The 26,466-nt window shown below is 36.2% G+C and overlaps 2 protein-coding genes across 2 annotated transcripts; one reads left to right on the top strand and one right to left on the bottom strand.

Annotated features, from left to right (window-relative positions):
- Positions 1 to 740: 740 nt before the first annotated feature.
- LOC131425787 (protein deltex) lies at positions 741 to 9,006 on the bottom strand. Its single transcript, XM_058587945.1, has 4 exons — positions 7,031 to 9,006; positions 6,746 to 6,954; positions 1,610 to 1,752; positions 741 to 1,549 (listed from the first exon to the last, which is right to left on the bottom strand). Exons 1-4 carry the CDS (start codon positions 8,298 to 8,300, stop codon positions 1,249 to 1,251), a joined length of 1,923 nt encoding a protein of 640 aa, XP_058443928.1. The 5' UTR covers positions 8,301 to 9,006; the 3' UTR covers positions 741 to 1,248.
- Positions 9,007 to 20,100: 11,094 nt separating this feature from the next.
- On the top strand, positions 20,101 to 21,644 carry LOC131425290 (zinc finger protein 80-like). The gene is made up of 3 exons (XM_058587060.1): positions 20,101 to 20,317; positions 20,438 to 20,729; positions 20,786 to 21,644. Exons 1-3 carry the CDS (start codon positions 20,239 to 20,241, stop codon positions 21,576 to 21,578), a joined length of 1,164 nt encoding a protein of 387 aa, XP_058443043.1. The 5' UTR covers positions 20,101 to 20,238; the 3' UTR covers positions 21,579 to 21,644.
- The last annotated feature ends 4,822 nt before the right edge of the window (positions 21,645 to 26,466 follow it).

Here is a 26,466-nt window from a genome sequence, read left to right as displayed (position 1 = left end):
ATTAAATTATCTAGACATTGTCAGGATAGATTTTTGATCCATGCTTTTGAAGGCGAGATATTCAATGAACAAGTTGAAAGTTGCCGTTTTCGGCTATGCAATTCTTCCTTCAGAAAAAATTCCCGACCGCTAAAGTCAAACAATCATTCTGAAATTTTCACAGAATAATCTAAACTAAATTTTTAAGAGATTGTCAAATGGGTTTTTTTTTATATTCGTCACCGTTTTTGCGAAAATCAGATTTGAAGCGTGAAAATAGCACTTTAAAACGCCCTAAAACAAACTGGCCTCAGCCCTTAAACAAAGTTTTTATAATTTGAATTATTTTTGCAAACTTTTAGTTTATCGAAACAAATCAAACTTACTTTTTCATTCAATTATTTGGAAAGATTGGAAACGATAGTTTTACGGATGGATAAAGGATTCCATTTTGAGTAATAACAGCCAGAGACTCCATATGTCACTTGAAACGACTTTTTTAATTTTCGGTTTGCTATTTTTATAGATTGCTTGCAGAGAAAAAATAATTTCATTAAAACCCTGATTATGGGGAAATGAGAGTAAATTTTAATTTTAAGTTTACCATAGCAAGCAAACATAACTGCAATGTTGCAGTTTGCCGCGTAAAAACGCTTTTCTTTGTAGAGATTTAACATAAGGCTATAGTGATTTGAACTCATTTAAAAATAAAACTGAACTAGGTTTCATTTGATTTATTATTCAACTATTTTAATATATTTTCTACACATAGAAACGATAAAATTTTTTAAGCAACGTCAAGAACTCCAAAGGAACATAAATGCTAAATAAAAAAAACTTACTTCATCATTTTGCTAGACGAATTCTAGTTGTGCAAGGAGCTTTGTACATTTGGAACATTAACTTTACTGGACCAACATGGAAGAAGTATTATTCATTATCATTAGATTTAATTCAATCTATCCTTTCACTATTAAATTGATAAAATCATAACCTCTAAGAGATAGTTTCGTGTAAAATTTATATAATCAGTGTTGCATTTTATTGGCACTTATTATTTTCTAATAATTGACGTGAATCTATTTGTCGTTGCTAATTAAAGTTTACTTCTGTCATATCACGCAGGAAGACATGTTTCATTCGGAAGAATTGTTTGTTATCACCTTAATTTACGAGTTTCACAAAAAGAAGCTGCCGATAATACACTGTCTTATCACTTCAGTACGTTTCCAATAAGATAAAATTCGAACGAATGTTTAATACTTAAACCTAATCAGTAACCCCGAGATGAACCAGCTGCTGCATACAACGCTGCATGTACTGTGGATCCGGGAACATTGAATACTGTGTCTTGTGCTCAACACTATTCCACAGTACGACATCCTCTCGGCCGGTGGTGGCCGAACGGCCAATCGAGAACAGCAACCGGCGGTCGAACGCTATCTTCAGGTAGCGCAGGATTTTCCGACCCAGCAGCCCATCCGGCAGGTAGCACGTTCGTGGAAACCCAACTGCAAAGAAAGCCCTTCCCGGATGAGGATGCTCTTTGCTTTGAATGCCGGAAGCGATACTAGAAAAAAAAGTTTCGAAATTATTCACCGCCCAGTGATACAGTTTTGACGTAACTTACTTATACGTTATCTGAATGGTGTTCTGGCCTTCGTGTCCCGGTAGGCTTTTTGGAATTACGATCCACGACATGGTTCCCGGTGGTTGGTCGCCATTCTTCTCTCCGTAGACCGACATGCAGATCGGACATTCGATATAAAGGGACTGAAATGTAAGTAAGACATTGGTTAGTGAATGCTTTTCAGTTCAGCGGCGCTGTGGGGTTTACTTTCTCTTTCGAATATTGTGATGTGATTGCAAAAATTTTCTTGAGTTTCACAGTTCTGTTTGAAATTCGAAAGTTTTGGTTTTCATTTTATGCAAAGAGTTGAGTGATAAACATGGAAACCTCTTGGTAATTGATAGAAGAGAAAGTAAACGAAGAGAAACTGTCACTTGCTCTTACGGCCTTCTGAAAAATCACACGAGAAATGGTTGCAAACTCAACGGTTACTCTAATGCCGTTTTCGCTTGATGCCAATCCTAACCCAGTTTCCACCCTAACTGCTGACAAACCGTTTGTTTGAAGCTAGTTTTGAACCTAGTTTTAACGTCGTTGAACTGAAAATCGAGTCAGTTTCGAACCTGGTTTTTATATCAGGTTTACTCAAACCCCCGTTGCTGAGTGCGAATGCGATGATACGAGAGAACTCATGGCTGACATCTAGCGGCGATCATATGTAAAACTTGACAGGCATTGTAAAAATATGTTTTAATCCACCTTGTGGAGCGATGATGCCTTTCTCATGTAAGTCATGTTTTCATAAATATTACTACAAGGATTCTTTAAGAAACTTCTATGAATGTTGAATCGGAATCTCTTTTTATTACTACTGATTTCACCACAAATGATCTTAGCCTTATTATAGATGAACTATAGTTATTTAATCATTTTAGTCCAATCCAATCGCGGAAAAATATGAAAATTCGATTGAAAAAAATCATACCCACTTTACTGAAAGTATGGCAGAAAGAAGGATAGAATTTCAATGAGTTTATTATTATTATGAGTATCGGAATTCCATGCTCCGTTATGTATTTGACATTTATTCAGCAATACCGTGTTGGCGAAGTAATATCATCAATAAACAGCAAATAATACTCACATTTAGTATGCTATGAATAATAATCATTATAATGATAGGAAAAACATGTTCAATCACAAAGGATGTTATGCAGCTGATTGGTTCACCCTATTTACCATGATCACCCTATTTACCATGATATACAGAAGTAACAGGAGTGCAGGTTTGCTACATTAATTCAAACGCGCCATTCAAACATTGCGCCTACTATGTTTTGTTTTTTAAAACAGTGTGGGAAAACGAACTTTTTTCAAAAAAAATCGACTGGAGATCAACCTCTAGACTCCAAAAATCAGAACATGTATTATTTTCGTAACCAATTTAACGAAGAAGAAACCCCTCGAAGACCGCAAAACAATCCGACATTTGTAGTTATTAAAGGAGAGCTGACACAAGATCAGAGCAATGGCTTATTTATTAATGTAACTAGCACCACTGCTACCAGTGGTCGTAATATGATTTGACTTTCTTTCATTATGCTAAAACGCTTTTTAGGCCTATCGTCTTTACTTTCAAGAGTTATGAAGTAGTATTTAACTTTGCTCATGAATGTTATGAATAGTGCTGAAAAGACGAAACCTATAGGCTGTGAAGAAAATGTTTGGCAGATCACTTCTGATATATAGAACAAAATCAAAATGAAATGAACGATGTATTACAAGTTACCTTGATTGCAATATTTTTTTCATTGCGTTCATGACATTGTATTTAATGCACATTCTCTTTTCCCTCAGGGAAAGTTAAAACGTAAAATAAAATTGTCATTTTTATAAATTGTCTATGAATTAAAAGTGTATATACTAAGCGATCTATCTCTTGCTGTGAACTGTTTTGCGAATAGTTTAAACTTTTAGTCAAAATTTGAAATTTCGATAGTTATTTTCTAAAAAGTAATTGAATTTCATTCAACAGACGAACTATTCCAAAATTCGACAAATAGAAAGTTTATTTACCACTGAAAAACAAGCAAAAGAACAAGTTATACTTATTACTTTTACTTCAATTGATAGCACTCGTTGAAGCGAATTACGGTTTATTCATATACTGAATTGTATTTTTTGAAGCATTCATTTATTCATCAAACAACCTAATATTGTAACCGTAATTTTTCAAATCAAGAAATTGTAGTACATAATTCGGAAATGTTGGTAAAATTCTGGAACTAACATTAAGATTAATTTGTTTAGTTCTGCGTGCACATTTCACACATATTAATATAAATAGGGATTTTTATAAAAACAAAATGTTCTCATCCGAATTAGTATCAGATTGCGATTCTAAACCGTATTTACAGCTTATTTTTTCGTTCAGTGTATATCGAGAAATATTCCATATATATGGAGTTGTTTGGTTCAGTATTCTAATTGGGAAAACTGTCACATGGGCATTAAAAAATTTGTGGTGTATTAGTAACCTTTATTGCCACCGCACTTTACTGTGATGTCCCTCGTGAATCGCAAGAGTGATCCATACTGATATATAAGTGCACATGACTCATTCTTATTTTTACGTTTCGCATTCAGCTGATCAGTGCGTCAACAGTTTATGTTGAACTGCTAACGCCATACCTACGTCTACTTCACGTCTGCTCAGCGGATATGTTGTGCCAACTAGGAAAATAATTCAATAAGGAACAACAATCCCTAAAATAGACGCTTGCCACTCTGAAAAACCAATAACAGTCTATACCTGCAATTTCAAAGCAATTTGTACAGAGCTTTCTTTGTTCCTCCCGGATGTGCAAGTGGAAATGTCAGTGCGGCGGTAAAATTATAAACGGCATGATGGCACAGTGAACCTAACACAATATCAGGGCTTCGACCATAGTACAACAAATTGTTATATGGACATACGCTGTTTAAATTATAATAATTCGCTTGCAAGCACGTTTGTTCAATAAACATTACCCCCCAGATAAATTATCATGCTTTGATTGTGATGGAAACCATAAAACCAATTATTAACTATGTCCTACCAGGAATAAATTCAAATTTTCATGCAACGGAATTTATTTACATATACCTAAAATTTATTTACATATACCTAAAATTTCGGCTGCCACAACTGGCTTGTTGTTTTTTTTTTTAATGTATCTGTTAGTCAATAAACAATAAGTACATCCCTCACTTCATCCCTTTTTGGAGATGCAACATGTTCACGATTTGATGAAAGCTGTAAAAACGCACAAGATATCGATCTATTTTTTTCTAAAAGGATTCTAAATGCTAAGCATCTCTTGTGGAGTAATCGAAAAAAAATCTGAAAGTACGAGTTCTTCACGTAAACTCTCCGCTGGGTTTTAGCCAGTTTTATTTCCTAATAGCCCAACTGATTTTGATTCAGATTATCTACCAGCTACCATTCTAACATTCAGTATTTCAAATTAAGCAATGATTAATTCAACTAGTTATATAACTAATTGGCTAGAATACAGATCTTATATCGAAAGCAATGTGAACCATGAAATTGTTTTGGGAAATATCGATACAGCCGTGCATTATTTAAATCATTACATTACTGAAGTTAGGAGTCTTTCAGTTACGAAAGCTCAACCTTCATTCAATTCTCCTTCATCTATATCAATATCTACGTTCTTGTGATCCTACTATGGAATAGTTGAGTACCTTTTAAAGAAAATTAAACATAGATTCACTGAACAAATCAAACCATATCCTTCTAAGATTCTAAACTGGTCGTCAGAAACCAGTTTCAGGTCTCAAAGAAGGAAATCGAACACTCTCTGCATGGTGGATAAGATCCAAGTCGGCAAATTTTCTAATTTTGTGAGTCCTGTAGAAATCTCACACAAATATGAGCATAACACAAGGTTTTTTTCAAGATGATCATCATTAGCAAACTTAAAAACATGAAGGTTCCAAAGAATTTTGAATAATTTTGTGATTTTTTTCGATGGTACCTTAATACTTTGCCTAGTGTGTTGAATATTTATGCTAAAACTTAACAAATCCAACAGAATTATCCAAATTATGCTTATTTTTCAAGATGAGCTTCCATTGTGCTTTTCTTGGGAACAGCTAAGAAAGTTCTGATGCTTTCTGATTGATTTAAAACTGCTGTTGAACCCTTAAAATCCAATTTCCAATGTATTGTTCAACATAGAACCTATATGGAACAATAAATTGTTAAAAATAAAAAATCATTATGCTAATAATTGTGACTCTTATTTGGACTAGTAATATTTTTTCCGGGTTTTCACTAGAATTTCCGGATTTTCCCCAGTTTTTCCCGGTGAAACCAAATTCCCGACTTCTCCTCGGTTTTCCCGGTCACTCGCTACCCTGCTCAAGGCAACTAACGTTATCTGTTTTGTAAAATTTGCCCGTCCATTTCGGGCATCTACCACGGGATCAAGACAAAAATTAGGAAGAAATCAGAGCCGTTTCGTCAAAATTCGTACGGTCTAAGATGAAATATTCAAATAATTATAGTGCAGGTCTAGATTTAATTGAAATCCTTGAAAATCCATGACATTTTATTCTCAACAAGTTTGGAACTTTTTGTTTTTTGAAAACGTATTAATTTCAATGCTCATTGTTGTCGATTTGCATTTATCATAACAGTGTATCATTAATCGAAATACCAAAATCATTTAATTGCAAACTGTTTGAGATCTGAAAAAAACTACTTTTTATATTCGATTTATCGATTTTCCTCACCAGTAACTTGTAATTAAGTATTCTTTATACAATTTACTTTAGTCGAATAATTATAGTACACAGATAAAAATATTTTGTGATTTTACATTTATTTTCATGCACATATTTGGAGCAGGCAATTGAATGGAAATTTACATTACAAAACGAAGCGGTTTGTAAATATACAGTCTTGTTCAATGAAAAACTAAATGAATTTTAATGTAATTTTACATCAGTCATGGTTTTAAATCAGATTTTCGTTTCAACTGATGTCTATTTCATAGTACTATCGGTTTACATGTCGTGTAAGTTTCATCTTTTCTTTCTGTGTAAGATTGATTGCATGCAATACAATACGATTGCATGGAATGAATACTATCATTCCATTAAAGTCTTCACCGCAATCTACCATCTTACCTTTTGAGTGTCCTTTTTCTGGGCCAGTATCAATTCGTTCAGGCAGTTGAGATGCATCAAGTGTTGGCAGCGTGACAACGAAACGGTGGGATTAAGACCGTTATGACGCAATTCCTCCATACACATCGGGCATGGCTGAGCGTGGGGCCATTGCGGTGGATCTACGACTCGTACGAAGCGGGATATCATATCGCTGGCTGGATCAATACCTACAAACGTACAAAACAAAACAAAAAAACAGATAAGTAGTCTGATTTTTCTCCGATCAATCAACAGTCAACCTACCAACAATCGCTCCTGGAATGTTCGGTTGTGATGAGGTAAACACATCATCACTGCCCATCGAACAGTTCAACAAATCGGAAACGGATCCTAAGTTATTACTTCGACTGCGGCTGTTACTGTCTTTGCTTTCGTGACTGAGATATGTCGAAACGGTGTCAACGCTCGGTCTACGCCCGGAATTTATACTGGACGAATCAGTTTCTATCAGTGATTCACCTCGACTACGGGACTTACTGCGCTGTCGCTGAAAAGCCATTGAACGATTCTTCGAATGACCACGCAACGATTGCTGAAGAGTGTTGTGTTGAAACTGTTGCTGTTGTTGATGTTGTTGTTGTTGCTGATGTTGCAGCTGTTGTTGGACAGGGCCAGTATGGCTGAGACCAGTTGGAAACTCCTGGCCTACCGAATGGTGCGTATGTTTCGTTCCGAATATGTTTAAATTGTGCAAAATCTGACGAGCAAGATTGGATGGTGTAACCGGTGCCACATCTAGTTGTTTACTCATTTTTAACGCCTTCGTTGATCGCTTCGGATGTGCCGATGTTGTTGTACACAATACGGGCTGTGATTTCGATTTTACCTGAAGTTGCGAAAGCGATTGTTGTTGCGATTGTTGCTGCTGTATTAAGGGATGTGGCTGATGATGGATTGTGGAAGCCGAGTAAGACGTCGATGGTGTCATTACTAGGTGATTGGGTTTTGGTGGAAGATTTGGCACACCGTTGCTAGCGACGACGTTTGTACTGATGACCTGTTGATTCGGAACTTTCACCAACGGGTAGGGTGCCTGCTGTACCCGTCTTATACTACGAAGTGGCCCATTCTGGTGTCGAATTTGAGTGAGATTAAGGAAATTGATCGTGTAGGGCAGGTTGAGATGAGTTTTGGTGAGATCAATAGTTTGATCACCTCTGGCCCAAGCTTCCTCGATGACGCACTGAACTTCCATCGTGTAGCTGTGCCAATCGTTTCCAGACGAACCGCACCACTCCCATTTGGTTCCCTTGCCAGCCGGGGAGCTTGGTTTATAAAAGTGCCTGCGAACGTTGGTCACTGCGAATTCTTGATCCTCGCAGCACTGTGTCATAGTACGCACATTCACATAATACTGTTCCATAGATGGATCAGCATCGCTAAGCAAGACACGCGTCAACTTTTTGCCGTAGGCACGCTCCAACTGCTGCGACACGGCAGGACTATATGGTAGCCATTTGCCACCGTGAGACTCAACCTCCCATACCACGACTGCATGGCCAGAACCCGTCATAGCCACAACTGCACTCGTACACCGTCCCGATCTAGACTGATCAGATTGTATCCGAATCACACAATTCAACACTTTCTTTCTCGAATTTCGGTGCTTGTATGCTCAGATCGCTAGCCTGTTTAGCTTTGGCATCGCGCTTCTCGAAGATTTATTATAAGAATAAAGCAGATCCCATTTACAGCACAGGATATTCAATTTCGGAATCGATCTTCTTCTAAAGATCGTTGAGTTCATTCAACCTCTCGTTTGTTCGCGAGAAGGAAACAACAAAATGAGAGCACTTATGAACACGATTACCACTGTTAGCAATTAAAAAACTCAAATCCACCATTTAATAACCACCCGTCTTCTATAATTGCCCTGTCTTCCCACTTGTTGATAAGACCATCGCTAGTTCACTTCAAAGCGCTGAAAACCCTTGTTAAACTCATTCACTTCACATTTGTATCGACATTCAACACAGTTCCGCACACAAATCAATCTATTTCAAGCCATTCGATCCGGAAAATGGCCCAAAAAACTCGCGATCACATCTAGCCTACTTCTAATTGACTACACCGTAACCACTGGCTAGTGGCTAGTGGCTGCACAAGTGAGCTGGAAAAAAATCAAGATGGCGAGTCCAGATTCATTTCTCATGCACCACGCACAGGCAGCTTGTGCCCGCAATTATGATGCAGAACAGCGAACCTCAAACCTGCTTTGCCGTGAATGGTTTCCATCACTTCTCACTTCGCAATACATCAGATTGTATCTCCACCATTCACTTGTTTTGGTTTAATGTTCGATCGAAACGGGGATCACCACCACATCCACCCGCGCATGAAATTCGGGCTACAGTTGCACATAAAACAAATACAACCACACGAAACCGGACTGCACCCGACATACATAGGCGTACATGCAACAACAATTCATCCGGGGTATTTAAACTCGAATGAACACGTGCATGTTATGTTGCTCGTCGTCAGTCAGCACACCCTTCGCAGTAGGCAATGCATTGTCTGTTCACGTGAAAGAGGGTTGGTTGCCTGGCTTTAACGGTCTGCATCTGATCAAGTGCGCGTAGCATACTATGATTGTATTGATGTGACATTGTATCTTCGGCTATATTTATGTTTTTCCTTTGTTTGAGACTCTGTATATGGTGTAGTGTAGAAGTAGGGAGCATGATTTTGTATGCGCCGAATCAGCTGAAAGGATATGCGGAACGGTGTGCGCTTAATGTGACTGCGATACACAGGCAGAACGACTTCAGCCAGGATATGATGGTTTCGAACTGAAATCAGTTTTTTTTGCTCTTGTTAGTTTTTATTTAAATAGGCTCTGAAGACGCTTCTGTGTTTATGAGTTCGGACGAAATATGATTGTGTTCAACTCGAATGCAGTAAATTCAAACTTGAACGGTTTTTGTGATTACATTAGCTAAAATTGTTTGAATCAAAGAAGGAATTGTATTGTTATTACATTGAAGAAATAATTAGTCTGTGAAAGGAAGGAGTAATTTTATTTAAATCATTAATTTATTTACATGTGATGAATGATGGTTCAAAAAATGATTTACACAAATATAACGATCGTATATCTTTCGGTTATCATGGTTAGTGTTCCAATTTCAGTAGGAAATAGGATAATTAATCATTTTATTAGAATACTGAACTGAAAAGCTGTTGAAGACTTTTTGAATGTATTCATCTAAAGAAAACTTACCATCAGGAATCAATGTTATCTACTTTTTCCACTGTAATTCATTTGCGCCACAATTTTTGCTCTATAGGGGAGACCGGGGCTCATTCCAAATTGTGGCAAGTTGGCCGATTAAATGTAGTGAGAAAACTTAGACTAGGTAATGCCAGAGACATAACCGCGAGGTTGACGTAGGACTGCATTCAAGATGCGTATAGATATAGCATTTGGTTTGTTACCGTTTGACCGTTTAGGGTTTGTAGTATTGATGGGACCATTCAGTTTCAAAAGATAGCGTTTGTATTCTAGGAAATAGGGCGGCATCCGAATCAGCTTGGAACGTAACCGTAATGTTGAATATGTTGCCATCCATTGCCACTGGCACACGCATAATCCGTGTGTTTTCACTCGCTACTGAAAGAAAAAGATTACAATCCACATTAAAATCAACAGTATCAATTTTGTTAATATTATTGATAATACCTGATTCACCCTTTATTTTTATTTTTTATTCTCTCTGTGACGCTTAACGCTAACTTAGGGCATATTCAGTAGTGCTTTAGTTCTAGATGCATAATTTATACCAGTTACAAAATTTAAATCTGGATTTTATAATAAGAAAAACTGGCAGCTCCAGCAGTGTTTTACTCGTGTTTCAAATATACAAAAAATAGAACGGCATCGTAGACCAATTTTAAATTTGACAGAAGAACTAGTCGAATAAATAAAACTAGAACGGCTTGCTGGGGATACGTTTGTTCCAGTTTCTGTTCTATTATATATCTTCCATATAGAACTTCTAGCTGCTGAATTTGCTCTTAACTGATTATTTCATTAGATTTTTTCTAAATGGATTATTTTTACTTCCGATTTGCTTATTTCAAAGAAGAATAATTTCAATAGTCCTTTGGGAAACTCTTAGAAAGGCCGAATAACTGATTTTTCTGCATCGCTCACATTTCGGTTTTTTTTTTCTCGAATGCGAACGACCAGCAGCTGGATGATGACGCAATCGCTCATATATTCGAATATTTCATTTATCTCAATATTTCAGTGCAAGAAACTATCAAAATGCTGCCGGGTTTCATTGCTAGCGTTCAGAAGGACCACACTGTAGAACTCTCTACGATATTACACACTGTTCGGAACATTTTTCTCGAACGCGATGCGCAAAATGATAGCTAACGTTCGTTTGGTGTAAATTTCGCATAACGAAAATTGCACAAAGCTAATCAAACTATTCAAGATTTGCACTAAACTAATGATTTTTACTTTTTATTTGCAGAGAATTAATCTTAATAGTTCTTTAGATAACATTTAGAGCCATCAGAACGGCTGATGTTGTATAATTTTCTCCATTGTTTTCCACTTTTCGTTTTCTCCCCAATGCAAACGACCACCAGCAAGACCATGCAATCACTTTTGTTTCAAGCGAAACTCACACTGCGAATGTCCAACAACAGATATGCTCACAGAAGAACTAGTTGATGTTTTTACTGCGTTGAGGCTTTAGGGACGGAACCTCATACTCACCGTTGACTGAAGCACCAGTTGAATAATGCCGGGTGTAGCAAACGTGCAAAAGATTCTATTTATAGATTCGGTTAGTTATAATGTCTCGTGTTTTCCTATTTTTCACTATTTAAACAATTTTTTCGTAATAAACATGGTATTAGCACGAATATTACATCTTCGTTTCGTGAAAGAGTTATAGAAAATACTCAATCAGGTAAACAAGTAATAAGAAATCAAATCTGGAGTAATTTCGTTACACTTTCGTGTCATGAAATTTTGAAAATTCATCCAGGTGAGCATAGTAAAGAAAGATGTAGTCCTACATCAAAAAAGTGTTCATACACCATTTTTTATTATGTGGGGACTTAAAAGCATCTTACATTTTAGTCTTAATTATTTTAGACTTAGTTTTGGCAACACAACGGATCTTTTATCAGCTCCTTTTCTTCCACCAGCGTACGCTTCGTTTGGTTTCATTTTTCTCCTCCTCCATATGGGGGAATCGATCAAAATTTGGATCAATCCGAAATTTATTACCTTGACGCTCCTCATTTGAATTTCTTAAGGAAAAAAATAAAACCAAAGGCGCTAAAAATGAAGAACCGATTCGAAACGGTTCTGCCCCTCTTGTATGGCAAAAATCCGGCAGAAATAGAACCGCTAGGCGAAATTCTCTGTCATAAACAGTTGTTACATTGTTGCCACACTCTTGCCGGAATTCTGCCAGCATTCCGGCTAAATCTTCTGACAGGCACATGCAAGCGGGTCCGCTTGTGAGGAATTCTGGTACCCACATTATCAGATCCGAATGGATTCCGAATGAATTCCGAATCGGCGAGAAATTTTCTTTCGGAATTCCATGTGGAATTCCGAATCAATTCCAACTCCAGTGCAACAGCCGATTCCGAATGAATTTCGCCTACAACCGGTTGATTCGGAAATCTGTCGGAATTGAGTGATAAGATGCGTACTGAATTGTCAATTCGTCTTCTTCTTCTTCTTCTTTCTCGATTTTTCACGTTTTCGTTCTGATTTCAGTTTATTTTTAAATTATATAACTGAATATACAAATTTAAATCTTCATGTTTTTCGGATATACAGAACTAGTAAATAACCAGTTCTTTTTAGAATTCCAACATAAACTGTTGAAATTCGCTGGAAAGTAATAAAACGGTCTACCTTAGTCAGCATCATTTATTCCTCTAGCTAGAGTGAAGTGAAATGGCTTAAGTCGCCTAAATTTTACACTAACACATTCATAAAATGAGCAAATATTCAATGACATTTATAATGTCACTACCAATCGGGTTGATCGAGTAGCCAACTCAGGCGAAAATTCTAGCACCGAGCCGATCGAGCACTGAAAAATCATGCAGTCGAGTAAGAACTCATTGCGCATTCCGTCATTTCGAACTTGCCTTTCATATGTACTTTTTATTGAAAAAAATAGAACCAAGACGCTAAAAATGTAGAACCGATTCAAAACGGTTTCGCCAATCTTGTATGGCAAGAATCCAACAGAAAAAAAAACCGTTAATAACAGCTAGGCGATATTCTCTGCCGAAAACGGTTGTTGCATTGTTGTAGGACTTTTGCCGGAATTCTGGCAGAATTCCGTCTAAAATGGCTGGCAGACATAACCAGCCGTCTGGGGGGAAATCTGCTCGCGGCGTACAAGTGGGACTAACCAAAAGCTTCGATAATAGGAACTGATTTGGCTTAAGCAGCCTGCGAAATTTTGGAATAGAATTCGAAGCAACCCGTTTTTTAACTAATTATCCAGTTTTGCGCTTCGCAACCTTCTAATACCGTTTTTGAACCTACACGCGAGCGACTCTGACTCCGAGTAAAACGAACACATGGTACGCGCCCTAAATAACTCATAAAAAAGTAAAAATAAACAAACTCGCATGGATGTCGTGGTGCGACCCGAGAAAATTTTCAGAGCGAAACTACGCGATTGGAGTCCGATCTAGAGCAACTCCAGGTTGCTGAAACAAACATCTCTGTTTTCTTTAGCAGCGAGAAAATTCACGCGGAACTTGTTCTGTATTTTCAAGTTCTCAAAAGTTCCGTGTGTACTTTTAAGCAGCAAGAAAGTGGATCTTTTAAGTAATGGTGGAACTCTTGTACAAACAACACAATACCACCTGAAATTACGTAGGGTTATTGGTGACCTAATCGATCGGTGCAGGTTGCTTATTTACGCCAATTTTGCCGAACTGTCGTCATGCCATCACTGCCTATAAAAGTCTTTTTAGAAAAGTCACTCAACTTACCTGCCCCTTAGGCCAACCAGCCCCGGTTTCTCCTAAATATCGAAATTTGAATGTACAATGATGGTTAATAAAATTTTTCATTATTTATAATTCATTTACTAAAAATCGATAAAACATTTATCGCTTTACAAATAAAATGACATTTCAAAGTTTACAGATCGTATCAGTAAATGTTTCGACACTTTTACATAGGATTTGACGATATTTAGTAGTTCTTTGACAGATCACGGTAAGTTGGCTAATTTTTACGTATCGGTCAATTAAAACCATATTTTACAGAACGTATGAATATTTGAAACACGAATAAACATTGTTTTAAATCTCTTGCATGTGTAACGAATGACGGAAATTGTCAATATAAGTAGTAGACGTTTTGAACTGAATAATACAGTTTCATTTAGAAGAACTCTAGCTCACCATCATCCAGAAATTCTTCTAGAATTCTTGTTTCTAATTTAAAACATCATAGAGAGTTGACACAACACCTATCAATTTACCGAAAAATACGGAACAAATTTCAAATCTTTGCGTTGAGATCATCAAACTCGAGTTTTTTGACAGTTTTAAATTATGCGACAGCCTGCCAACAGATATCCATCACAGCATTGCGAATTGCCTAACGATATACATTCCTTTTCTCAAGCAGCTATATTAAAATTGTTCTCATTGAACCTGAAAATACTCCACAACTTTATGAAATATGTTAATAATTCCACTGAATATACTAAAGGGTATTTTCGATGTCATTTTTTCGTTTTCGTCATTATTTCTGATTAATTCTACTCTGAAAACAACTCATTAAAAATTGAAAATGATTCAAAGTGGAGAAATAAAAATACGGAAGGGTAATGTTAGAGACATAACTGGATGACGTGAATTCGAATAAAACTGACATGCTTATTCCACACAACCGAATTTCGATAATCGCACGTACTAGTGGATTGATTGTTTGAAATTTCCAAACTTTCAATGCAATACAAACAATTGAGGGGCTGTGTTGGGGACAAGTCCGATTAAATTGAAAAATCCACAACAAATCGTTTTTAGCCATCGAGGATTTCTAAATTTTATTTTGACATTAATTTCAATAACTCACTTGTCAAACCCGTCGCCAAAATACAAGTTCGAGTCAGCCGGAATTAAAAAAAAAACAGCTTGAACCCAGTCAATTATAATTTGATTCGGAATTCAGTTTCAGTTTGATTCGGAATTCAGATGTCCAAATCAGATCGATGATAGGGCCGATGCGGTTCCATAAAATTCACTGAGTATCAATCCTTCTCTCTAAGGGGCTGTCCATAAAAGACGTCACGCCGCAAGGGGGAGGGGGGTGTTTCATAAAACGTGACCTTTTGTGACAGGGGGGAGGGGGGGGGGGGGAGGTTTTTGGAATGTGACGTCCAATATTTTCAATGAGCGCATTTTTGAATTACCTAATTATATTACTGCTTTGCCCTATTTCCTGAAAAAATCTCCACAATAAACGTTTACATTCTATAGAAAAACGTGCTGATGTGAAAGCTTCTTCTTGTAAATTCGGAAATGAGTGATGCAGGAAATTATTTCTGTTGTGATCAGCAAAAGTGCACGGAGGAGCGAGTAAATTAGCGAAATAATTCAATTTTGCCAAATATGAGTAAAAAAGAAAAAAGATGCTTTCAAACGGTTTAACTTAAGTTATGCACTGACAATTTTTTGAGTAATTTGCTTTTCTAGCATTGATAATAGTATATCATAAGAATTTCTCTTATCTGATTCTGATGCAGTTTATTCAATTGTACTCCATTTGAAAAAGGGCGGGAGATCAACGATTTCAGACGTAGATCATGTCATGTCTTATCCCAAGTAACAATTTATGTTATGCTAGCTTATTTGTGACAAGTTTGCAACTAGATATTTGAGTGATTGTTACTAACATCTAACCACTTGCATGACTCAAAAAGGGCAGTTTCTACTAGTTGTTAAGTCGGCTAAAAATAAGTTGTCGTTACGTTGTAATGCCATACTGAAATAATTTATCTTTTCATAACTTGAAAATAACTTGTTTTCAAGCAAACTAATTGAAACTTAGTCACCATCGACATTATAAACATTGAATGAATACAGAATACTTTTCTATCATCAATAAAAAGCAGAAGAGTACTTTAAATCACAAATTTGATACAAGGTACAAATTTCACAACGATTCTAAAACTGTCGAGCAGAATTCAATTTTACTTAACTGTTTTTTCAAGCGCGTTAAATCAAAATCTGTTCATAAAGATATAAAAATAAACAACAAAATAACCCTATGTTCAGAATGCTCAAAATTATTCCAAGTAGCGTGATTTCTCATCATTTTAAATTCATATATCATGAGAATTATAATAACACAATCGATGTTCAATCCCTATATTATTTTCTTCGTGTTTATGACAGTGCATAGAACAAAAATGACTACTCTGCCTTTCACTATTTTCGGTAAAAAGAAGTTTGGAAAAATGTAATATCCTGGTTTTATTTATGTTTCGTACACTTCTTGAAACTCCATATTGTGTTAGCCATATTCAAGTCAACAAAAGTTTTTTTGTTTGCATTTTCGTTATCATAACGTTGGGAAAACCTATCGATAACTATCTGAATCAATGAAGAAATTATATGTTATAATCTTATAATATCTATGTTATTGCTATATCAATTCACAGTAACGATTCACATATATACGCTAACGTATTTATAATGGTTTCGCAACGGAAAATAAACCTTTTTTCAACTAGTAGCTAAAAGCATAGCTGTGACTAAAGATATGTTAGAATCAAGTAACGATAACTTACAAATGAAAGCTAGTTCAATGTTTACATTATAAAGAAACACTGCTGTCACCATGTTTTAACCAGTATAACATAAAAAACTTATTCGTGCTCTTGTTGCAACATAGTTTGGACTTTGTCGTATCAGAACTAGTTGCGGATTGCTACTTGGGATCTTGATCATATGTGATTTTCCTCCACCAACATCAAAGCTTATCGAATCATCCAATGATTGAACTTACATAAACCAAGAATCATTTTAGCTCAAAATCACTACCCATTGTGTGACGGAAGATCAGTACCGATATTGATCGATGTGATTTAAATTTCACTGATCAACTGATAATGAAAAGATTCTCCGTCAGTGATCTCGTTTTGATGAGGTTTTGGCCTTTATTTTCTCAGCCCTGTACGCTACACTAAGGAAATATTATTCTTTACCTAAAACAATAATACATCTGTGTACCTTTAGGAGGAATACAACATATGATTTAAATGTTTCATCAATTCCAACCAAATACTTTTGTTAATTTATATAATTGATATTAATAAAATAATTCCGATGATTTTGTAGTTTTAGGGATATTTTTTAATCTTATGACAGCATGTAGTAAATCGATTTTTCCCTCATATTTGTATCGACGACACGACCAGGCCGACGACACGACCAGGCACTCCGAAGAAAACTCGAAATAAAAAGTGTCTGTGAGTGATTTTCCGTCAGTTACCACAAATATAGCGGCCCCTTGATAATGATAAAATTATTCTTTTTAGGCAACACTGTTCTGGTTGCTATGCGTTATTTGTCAAGAAACCGCAATTATAGGAATAAACAAACAAACTGGAAAACTATCCCATTCCATTGCCACGAAAATGCAAGAAAAAAAAGGATTAATTTCGGAATACAGGGAGCTATTCTCTTGTGTGCAGCCACATATTTCCAAATCTGTTGCAATAAAATGGACACAAGACGAAACTGAATTTATTATAATAATAATCAAGTAAAATTACCTTTTTGTAAAACTCGAAAAAAAAGCGTGGAGCAGGATGTTTATTTCGTTTATTATGCATTCAATTAAGGCCAAAAACATTATTTCGTAACACTAGAAGAACCCTTACAGAAGTTAAAATCAATGGGAAAAGAACGATAATGAAATTGCTGCGTTCTGTGATGTCGATTTGAAACACCAGTATTAAATTTAAGCTATTTTCAAAGATCCTTCATGCATTGAGTCATCAACAATAAAATGCATTTATTTATGTTATTTCTCTGCTAAATCATGCTAAAAAGCTTGATTGTTTTCCATGAAGATCTTTATTGGAGATGCGTTTCAAGTCTTTTCAAGAGAATTTTCCAAGAATTATCCAGATGTCATACTAAAACTATTCTACGGTTACCAGAAGTCATAAAACAAAAGTTTGTCTCAATGGCGCGAAAAAATAGTAATGCTGATGATACGATCTTAGAAGAAATTCTTAGTCGCACAATTTGAAGATTTTATGAAAACTATGCTAAAGTTTCAATTCATGTTTGATTTTTTCTAATGGTGTGAGATGCTGATGTAGTTGATTGGTAACTGCTTTGGTATCAAATTTCCGGTGCATACAATTACTGGTGGTGCAAATAAAATAATATAACATATCGGTATCGCAAAAACATAGCGCTTCACTTAACTTTTAAGGGCCGATTCTTTTTTTAGGCACAGTAGTAAAATGCGCAACTGGTATATAATGATTCGGAGTTAGTTTTGTTTATCTACATAAACATGTTTTTGAATAACAGTATCCAAGGTATCTGTTATTCGAAATCAATAATTTATCAAATCGAGTTGCCAGTTTGAACAAATTTTCAAGTAATTTCGTTCTGACATTTCGAGTTACTGAGGGGTAGTCAGATTTGCGATACAGTTTTAATAGACGAGTGGCAGGTCGTGTCGTCGACCAGGCACTCCGAAACTTTGTCCAAATTGTAAACTTTGTCCAAATTAAGCAGAAATGCATTTAAATGAACTCTATTTTCGGAGTTTAATCGAAACTATGGATGAAACCAACGAACGAGGACAATGATCTGCTTCCAGCGATTCATCCGTACACTTCAACTGCTAGCTTTTCTGGGCAGTAGGATTCGGTGTAATATGCCGGTGTCAAAATAGTTTTGTGTCGGTTGATTGCGCAGCAGTGGAAACAGTATTTCACCTTGTTGGCCAATATTCGAGGATTACTAGTGGAATTCCACAAAGAAATCATTTCACCGTACGTTATACAGGCACCGCAGAGCACTAGCCTCGCTCAGCTCGTTGTCTGTCTTTTCCATGTCTTCTTTCTCACACAACGGTTTCAAGTCAAGACCTGAATTTTGAACTTGGCTTTATAAAAGACATAAATCATATTCCTCAATTTTTACATTCCGCTCGAGTCAGGTAAATCCATTAAAATGTTCCGTAATATAATAACCGATCTGAAATTTATTTTGTTTACATTCATCTTGCCTTCGATATGCAGTAACCAAGGTTATGGTGACTGTTATTCAAAATCAATAAATATATAAACTTGTGCTGCCAGTTTAAAAAAATTCACTAGTGTTTCCGATTTGACATTTCCAGTTACTGAGGGGTAGTTAAATTTACGAGACAGTTTTGATAGACGAGTGGCAGGTCGTGTCGTCGTTTAAATGGTTTGTCATACATATTGAGATAAATTTTGTTTATTTAGAATTCGTGACATGAGACATAGGGGGGGTGGGGGGGTCTTTGCTTCTGTGACAATTTGTGACAAAGGGGGGAGGGGGAGTAAAAAATCGTCAAAAAAAGTGTGACGTCTTTTATGGACAGCCCCTAATGGCGTTTTTCATTGAGAAACACTGGTGGCGTGGATTGCTCTGGTTTTGCGCTTTCGACCAGAAATGGCAATGAAACACTGCGGCAATGAAACACTATCAAAATATTGCATTTCTGCTCGACAGTGCAAAATCAGAGCAATCCACGCAACCAGTGTTTTTCAAAGAAAAACGACATAAATATTTGCAGAAAATAATAACTAAAATTTTCATCTGCACTGACTAAATTATAGAAAAATACAGGACTATTCCGTAATAATTGAAAATGAAAGTAATCAAAAAGATCTCTAATATGAACTCAGGTCGCAATTAAAATTCTCTACAGCAATACTATAAATTACTTCGTAGATTTTCGCTCAGTGCAGTTTGCATTTCCCCGCCAATTTCGCCGAACTATACTGTAAAGTGTCTATAGTCTTATTTAATATAAGCAGAGATGCCAGGTCTGTAGATTTGGCTGTAATTCTGCAGATTTATTATAGAGTGCTAAAGACATTTTTTGTTGCAAACTTTTGAAAATCGAGATTTTCGCCGACTTTCATCAACATTTACATACTTTTCAATCGGCCGTGATGCTTTTTTTACTAACCAAGCTATTTTCGTGTGCCAGATTTCAATGGCCGCGGATTCACAGATTTTTGCAACCCTGTCTAAATATGTTTGAATCTTTTACCTGGCATCTCTGCATCTGTCATTAAACGTGCTGGTAAATAAATTCGTGTTGATTTCAACCGAATTTCGTTTTGAGTTGCAATTATTCGATAAATTTCGGACATTTTCTAGATTGTTTGGAAGAAGCAGTTATCGGGTACAAGATTTCGTTTTTCCTCACTATGTCAGAGCGGTTAAATTTTACTGAGACATTCTGCGATCCAACAGATATCAACTCGGACCGACTATTTGAAGGAAATGGTAATTCAAATTTCCTGTAAATTTTATGAATCGTTCAGCAATGCGTTAAAAATTAAATTGGGCATTGTCCCGCCAAAACACACAAATTTATTACTGAAAATTTTATATCGTTTCAAACAGCATCTACATTAAAACTGGACGACTTCTGCCGGTTGTGCCTGCGGCAATGTGAATCAGCTCGGATGCAACCGTTGAAAGGCCATTCCACAAATTTCGGCTGTGAAACGGTGTCTTTTCCTGATATGCTTACTTACGTGTATGGATTACCGTCCAATCTTTCGGAACACTTGCCCCAACATATCTGCGAACGATGCATAAAACGTCTGGAGGTGGCATACCGAATCTGCAGAGAGTTCAAAGAGAAAGAAACAATGCTGCAACGATTCTACTTCAATGGATCAGTGCTCAAAGGGTAATTGTGAATGTGTTCGTATGAAGCAGCTATTTTTAATATGTATTATACAATAGGTTGATCCACTATCAAAGCTTTCGATCGGTACCACGACCTGATGATCTTTCATCGAATCGAATGCGTACTGCAAAAAATAGTGACCAACAGATGCAACTATTGGACAACAATGACCCACTACAGTCTAACGATGAAACTGCCAAAATTGATCAAACGTTTGAAATCAGATCGGACGGTCTGTTTCAATGTATGGTATGTCCGCAAATGTTCGAAGATAGACAAAGTTGTAGAGAGCACTACGGCTGTCATGAAGCTTTGCGATTGGGACTCTACAAATGCCAATTTTGTAACAAAAGTTTCGGCAAGAAATTCGATGCTTCTCGGCATGAACGAAGAGTGCATAATTTTGTGCCGGAAAAAGTAGCATCCGCCAAAGATTCCAGTGACAAAAACTGTGAAGAAACCCACGAAGATAATTCCGAAGAAAATGCTTTCGAACAGTTGCTTCAGACGGAAGAGGTGACCATTAAAGCGGAACCGTTTGTAATGACTGACACGGATGGAGAGAGTCCAATGTCTTCGGACTCGGATTCCGTTCTTATCAAACCAACAGTCACACAAGCCAAAAGGAAAAAGAATCATTATGTACCGGGACCAGATGGGCTCTTCCATTGTGCAAGCTGTATGCGAACGTTTGCGAAGAGGAAACAATATTCCGAACACCTGCACGTTCATAGTGCCCTCCGTTTGGGTAGCTATAAGTGTGAGTTGTGCGAAAAGTTGTTCAGAAAAAGGTACCACCTGAATCGACACGTTAACACAATACACTTGGGTATACGAAGGAAGACTTAAAAACGGTACGCGTACGTGGCTTTGTTCGCTTTCTACTAGTAGCTGGTAAATAAAACTTGGATGAGACTCGTCGATATCGATTTTATTGACTTCGAAATTCTTGAAAATATTTCTATTCAATGTACTTGGCGACTGAATAACTAGACGCTTTATATTAGGATGTATTAGGCGTATCTAGTTGGGGGAGGGGGTTTGCGAAGGGGCTGTCATCTCGGGCGCAACGTTTTTGGGAAGGGCGACATATCTTGGTTTAATAAAAGCGCTTAGATAGACACGCCACTGTAAATATTTTTATTAAATTTAGACAAGGGTGAATCCTCAGGCTTAGTTTATAATTATGTTTTAGGTCTTTAATGTAGAGGATGGTGGGGCGAATGTACCATACTTAAAATTTTCGTGTTTGTACAATAAATGAACACTTGATTTTGAGTATTGATCCATATATAAAGTCTCCGTAGTTTAGTAATAATCACTGCAGTAGGGGAAGATGTTCGGTTGCCGGCAGTGTTCGGTTGTCGGCACTCCACCGTAACTGTTGACAGAAAGCAGATAGCGTCATTTCGACAAATGTCATGTGTGTGTAATAGCAGCACGTTTCTTTTGTGCCGAATATCAAAGCTAACAAACGCTTGTACTTTTTGCTGCGCTTAAAACAAATTTTAATTGCGTGAAAATCAACACAAAAGTTTTTTATGACTTTTTTTATAGTATCATAAATTGAAAAGCATACACCGGAAAGGTGAGTGGATTGAATTTTTATGAAGTGAAATCGATCTATTTCGTGGTTTAATACCGGATGCTTTTAAAATTTTTGCAACCAGAGTTTTTTTTCGTCATTTTTTAAATGTCTACCGATTTCGGTTACCGGCACCCCAAGGTGATCGGTTACCGGCATCCCATTTTTTTCGACAAATCGCGAAAAATTGTCAGTGATATGCCGAGATGCCAAATCTGCAAATTTGTCTGTAAATTATCAAATTTCTTAGTTAACATGTAAACCCTTTTTCGTCTAAAGATATTTTACAGACTTTTGAAAGTTCGATTGTTTGCAGGCATTCGTCAGAAATTACAGACTTTTGAAAATTGACGCGATCTTTTCGTTTTCGCTAGCTAAACTCATTGTAATACCTGACAACTCGGTTGATATGCAACACGTGGACAACTTGACGGCTTCAATACATCCGTCATATAAGTAAAAACTTTGGTTTTCTAGTTCTGTTAGCCATGGTGACTTCAAACAAATCGTCCAAGTCAAGCAAAATGAACTTCAATGCACTGATTAATGCCATTAAACGTTGCTTAGTGATAAGAAGTCAATAAATTCGACTGCAGCAACGTATTCAATCCCGCGAAGCCGGTGGAAGACCGGCCTAATTAGCACCAAAGGCGCTACCATTCAAATCATTGGCCAAGAGAGCCAAGGCCAAGTCACAATCAGACAATGAAGGCTTTTGTTCAAAACGCCTCCGAAAAGAATAAATTCTATTTTTTCTTTGAATAATTGCAGTTTTTACTTATATTTTTCCATTTTTAGCGAATTTTCTTGGGGTGCCGGTAATCGAACACCTTTTTTGAAATGGCCAAAATTTATCACTGTACTAAATTGATAATAAAGTTTTTTCAATCGATTGAATCAACTTAGTTTCTTATTCAGTTGTTAGCTAAGGACTTTAGCTTTCCATTGATGCTTATATGTCCGCATAATGTGCACTTAGTCAGAAGTTATAAGCTTTAAAGAAAAGGGTGCCGGTAACCGAACACTCTCCCTTACTGCTTTATTGAATACAATTAATAGTTTCAAGTCTATTTTAGACTTTTAATATAGTAAAAAATAATTTGTTAGACATTTTTCTTCATTATAATTCGGGTATACATTCAAATTGTTTTCTGTGGTTTATTTAGATTTATTTGAGACTTGGAGACAAGAGCTTTTCAATGAAGTGCAATTATTAAACTTTACTAAAATTAACTTTGGCCTCAGACTCCCAAATTTCTTTGAAAATTCAATTTCTTGCTTTTGTAATATTGATGCAAATACGGATGGTCAAATAAACACAACTTTTTTAGCATGAATATTTCAAATAACAACTTATATCAAACAATAGGGGGTCGATTTCCAGACCTCGTCGACCCCCATATAGTCAGTTTTCGTTTACTAGACCCCGCTCAGGTTAGGTTTATTCATCATTGGTTATGGTACATCTGCCCCATATCAAAATGGTGAACTTGCCCCGTCATGAGCCGATTGAAAAATAATAGTACTATGTTGTTAATAAATCAATTATTCATATCCAATTCTGAACAAGTGTTGAACTAAAAGGTATACCAATGATTTGTCGCTAAAAAGAAACCCAACCAAATTGAGAATAATTGGAAAGTTCTTATTTATCTCGTTCTTATATTACCTGGGTGCTTGTGGCACAATTGGTTTGTTTCGATTTCACGACTAAATAAATAAGCGATAAAAATAGAAGCAATATAAAATTATATCGTGGATAGTCAATGAACAAACCCAAATATTTATATTAGGTTTTTTTACCGGTACTGCTAACCTCAATCGAATGAACACATTCACATTGGACAGTTTAGCAGTACTGTTTGTAAACAGAGATTTTTGTGTTTGTCTGTTGAAAAATTGGATGACACCATTTACGGTCCATATCGCATTAATAGAATTTTAAAACATTTGTTCACGATTGGATACGTTTTGTTTTTTGAGATTTATTGAATAAAAGTTAGTTGCAGAATGTAAAGATTATTGCTTTTCTTTTCTTTGTTGTGTCACTAACGTGACAGGCTAAGGCCAGTGTTGGCCCATCTTGCCCGTGTATTGTTAGATTATTATTTTATTTTATGTTTTAATTTCGATTGTTGTTTTTATTCACATGTATTGTTCATTTTCATTTTTATAGGTTATATTTCGATTGTGGTTTTAAGTTCGATTCTTTTTTGCTTAAGTCGCAAGTCGCCTCACACTCAACAGATTTATACACATATCGCTCCTTGATGCTGGGAACACATACAGGGCAATCTTTTTAGTTATTTTCACTGTGGAATACGTTTTTAACAGGCACTTTTTCGTCATTTTTCAATTTTTAACTTGCAGTCGCAAAACAAACCAAGTACACGGCAACTGTCAAAGATGAAATTGATTCATCGGCAGTTCATTTGTGTCGTCATCGTGCAAAACCTAATTTTTACATTCGAACGATGAACTTCTGATGAACTTTTGAACTGTAAACAAGTACACGTCGACTGTCAAAAAAAGTTTATTTTGTGAGGTTATGGCATGTTCGTGCAAAACCTAATTAGGTTTTTTATCGTGACGACACAAATGAACAAGTATTCATCCTTGACAGTTCAGCGGTACTGTTTACAAACAAGCTTAAACAAAAATCGAAGAGCACATCTAAAACAATCATCTTTACACTTTGCAACTAGTCTTTTTTATTTAATAAATATCAAAAACGAACCGTATTCAATCGTGAACAAATGTTTTAAAACTTTATTTAGGCGATACGGACCGTAAATGGTCTGATCCAATTTGTCAATAAACAAACAAAAGAAATTTCTGTTTACAAACAGTACTGCTGAACTGTCAAAATGTGTTCATCCGATTGAGGTTAGCAGTGACGGTAAAAAACCTAATTGCAATTTGAGACAGAATGAACTGATTGGTTTATTTTTCAACCATATGGTAGACTTATTGATCAAAATCAGGAAAAGAAGTGCCGGAATTTGTTTTTACGCACACATTGTTGACATTACTCATACGCTTGCAAGGAGTCTTGTTCCTTAACGAACGGCTCAACAGACATCAGGTATCAATTTCAGAAGCAAAATTCTGTGCTCTGAAAACAAAATTTTCTGTGGGCAGTACACTCAGGCCAATTGAGTACTGAAAATCATAAGGCAAATTCTGAGATGCATCAAGAATCATCAAAATCGCCATTTCATAAGATCATTATAGTTATATATTATAGTTTTCATACGAACAACTTATGAATTCCACAATATAGAAATTTCGCACAATGTTCCTAAAAATTTCGTATGAAATTCTTAAGGCTTTTTATTGGAATTCCAATTTTCGCATACGAAATTCCATATATTTTTTGGCTGAGTGTAGGTCATATTTTCGCGATTCAGTGCGGTAAAATTTCATTTTCAATCGAATAATATCAGATGAAAATGCCATTTTCAAGTGAAGCTCCTAGAATTCATCGTCAGTTGAATGATCGTACCTAATCATTTGAAGTTTTGTTTGGTCAGTTTCAAGTGTCAAGTAATCTAGTTGCTTCATTGTCTTCACTGTTGGTAGTGAGCAAGTTCGAATGAATAAAATCATAAATGGAGTAAAGTATTAAAAATGAAAACTGTAGGAGGAAACTATTAGTATGTGTGTTCTGTAATTGATATTTCAGTTATCTAGTTTATCTTTCATCTATTATCTCGGATCACTTCGAATGTTTACATGAACCTCAATTGAAGGCCGTTTCAGGCCTGTGTGCAGGGCGGAGGGATTGGAGGTTTTTTTCGGAACTTTTTTCGGGTTCGGGTAGATTTTTATTTTTTTATCGGGTTCGGGTTAGGAAGAAAAACTAATCTCAAGTTCGGGTACTTTTTTATATTTTCTATCGGATACGGGTCGGGTTAGGGTTTGAAAAAATGCTTACCCAACCATCTCTACTAAGAAGCGTTGCCGACATTCTACTGGTAACCAGCAGAATGTGCAGAAGGGTAAGCATTTAGCTAATAAGTTCGATGAAAAAGAATTGTGTCATGTTTTAATTCATTTACAAAATGCATAAATATCACTGCACAAAGACCCTTTGAAAGTACACACTTTCTAAAAAGCTTTCTTTCTCTTTCCTATACCGTAAAAACGATG

This window comes from Malaya genurostris, chromosome 1 (assembly GCF_030247185.1).
Source record: "Malaya genurostris strain Urasoe2022 chromosome 1, Malgen_1.1, whole genome shotgun sequence".
Classification (NCBI taxonomy): Eukaryota; Metazoa; Arthropoda; class Insecta; order Diptera; family Culicidae; genus Malaya; species Malaya genurostris.
This window is presented reverse-complemented; position numbering and strand designations above follow the sequence as displayed.

Coding starts and splice junctions, on each gene's coding strand:
- LOC131425787 (XM_058587945.1), bottom strand. CDS start 8,300: ATGACGGGTTCTGGCCATGCAGTCGTGGTATGGGAGGTTGAGTCTCAC. Junction 6,955..7,030: donor CATTCCAGGAGCGATTGTTG/GTAGGTTGACTG, acceptor GTACGTTTGTAG/GTATTGATCCAGCCAGCGAT. Junction 1,550..1,609: donor ACCATTCAGATAACGTATAA/GTAAGTTACGTC, acceptor TTTTTTTTCTAG/TATCGCTTCCGGCATTCAAA.
- LOC131425290 (XM_058587060.1), top strand. CDS start 20,239: ATGTCAGAGCGGTTAAATTTTACTGAGACATTCTGCGATCCAACAGAT. Junction 20,318..20,437: donor CCGACTATTTGAAGGAAATG/GTAATTCAAATT, acceptor CGTTTCAAACAG/CATCTACATTAAAACTGGAC. Junction 20,730..20,785: donor AATGGATCAGTGCTCAAAGG/GTAATTGTGAAT, acceptor ATTATACAATAG/GTTGATCCACTATCAAAGCT.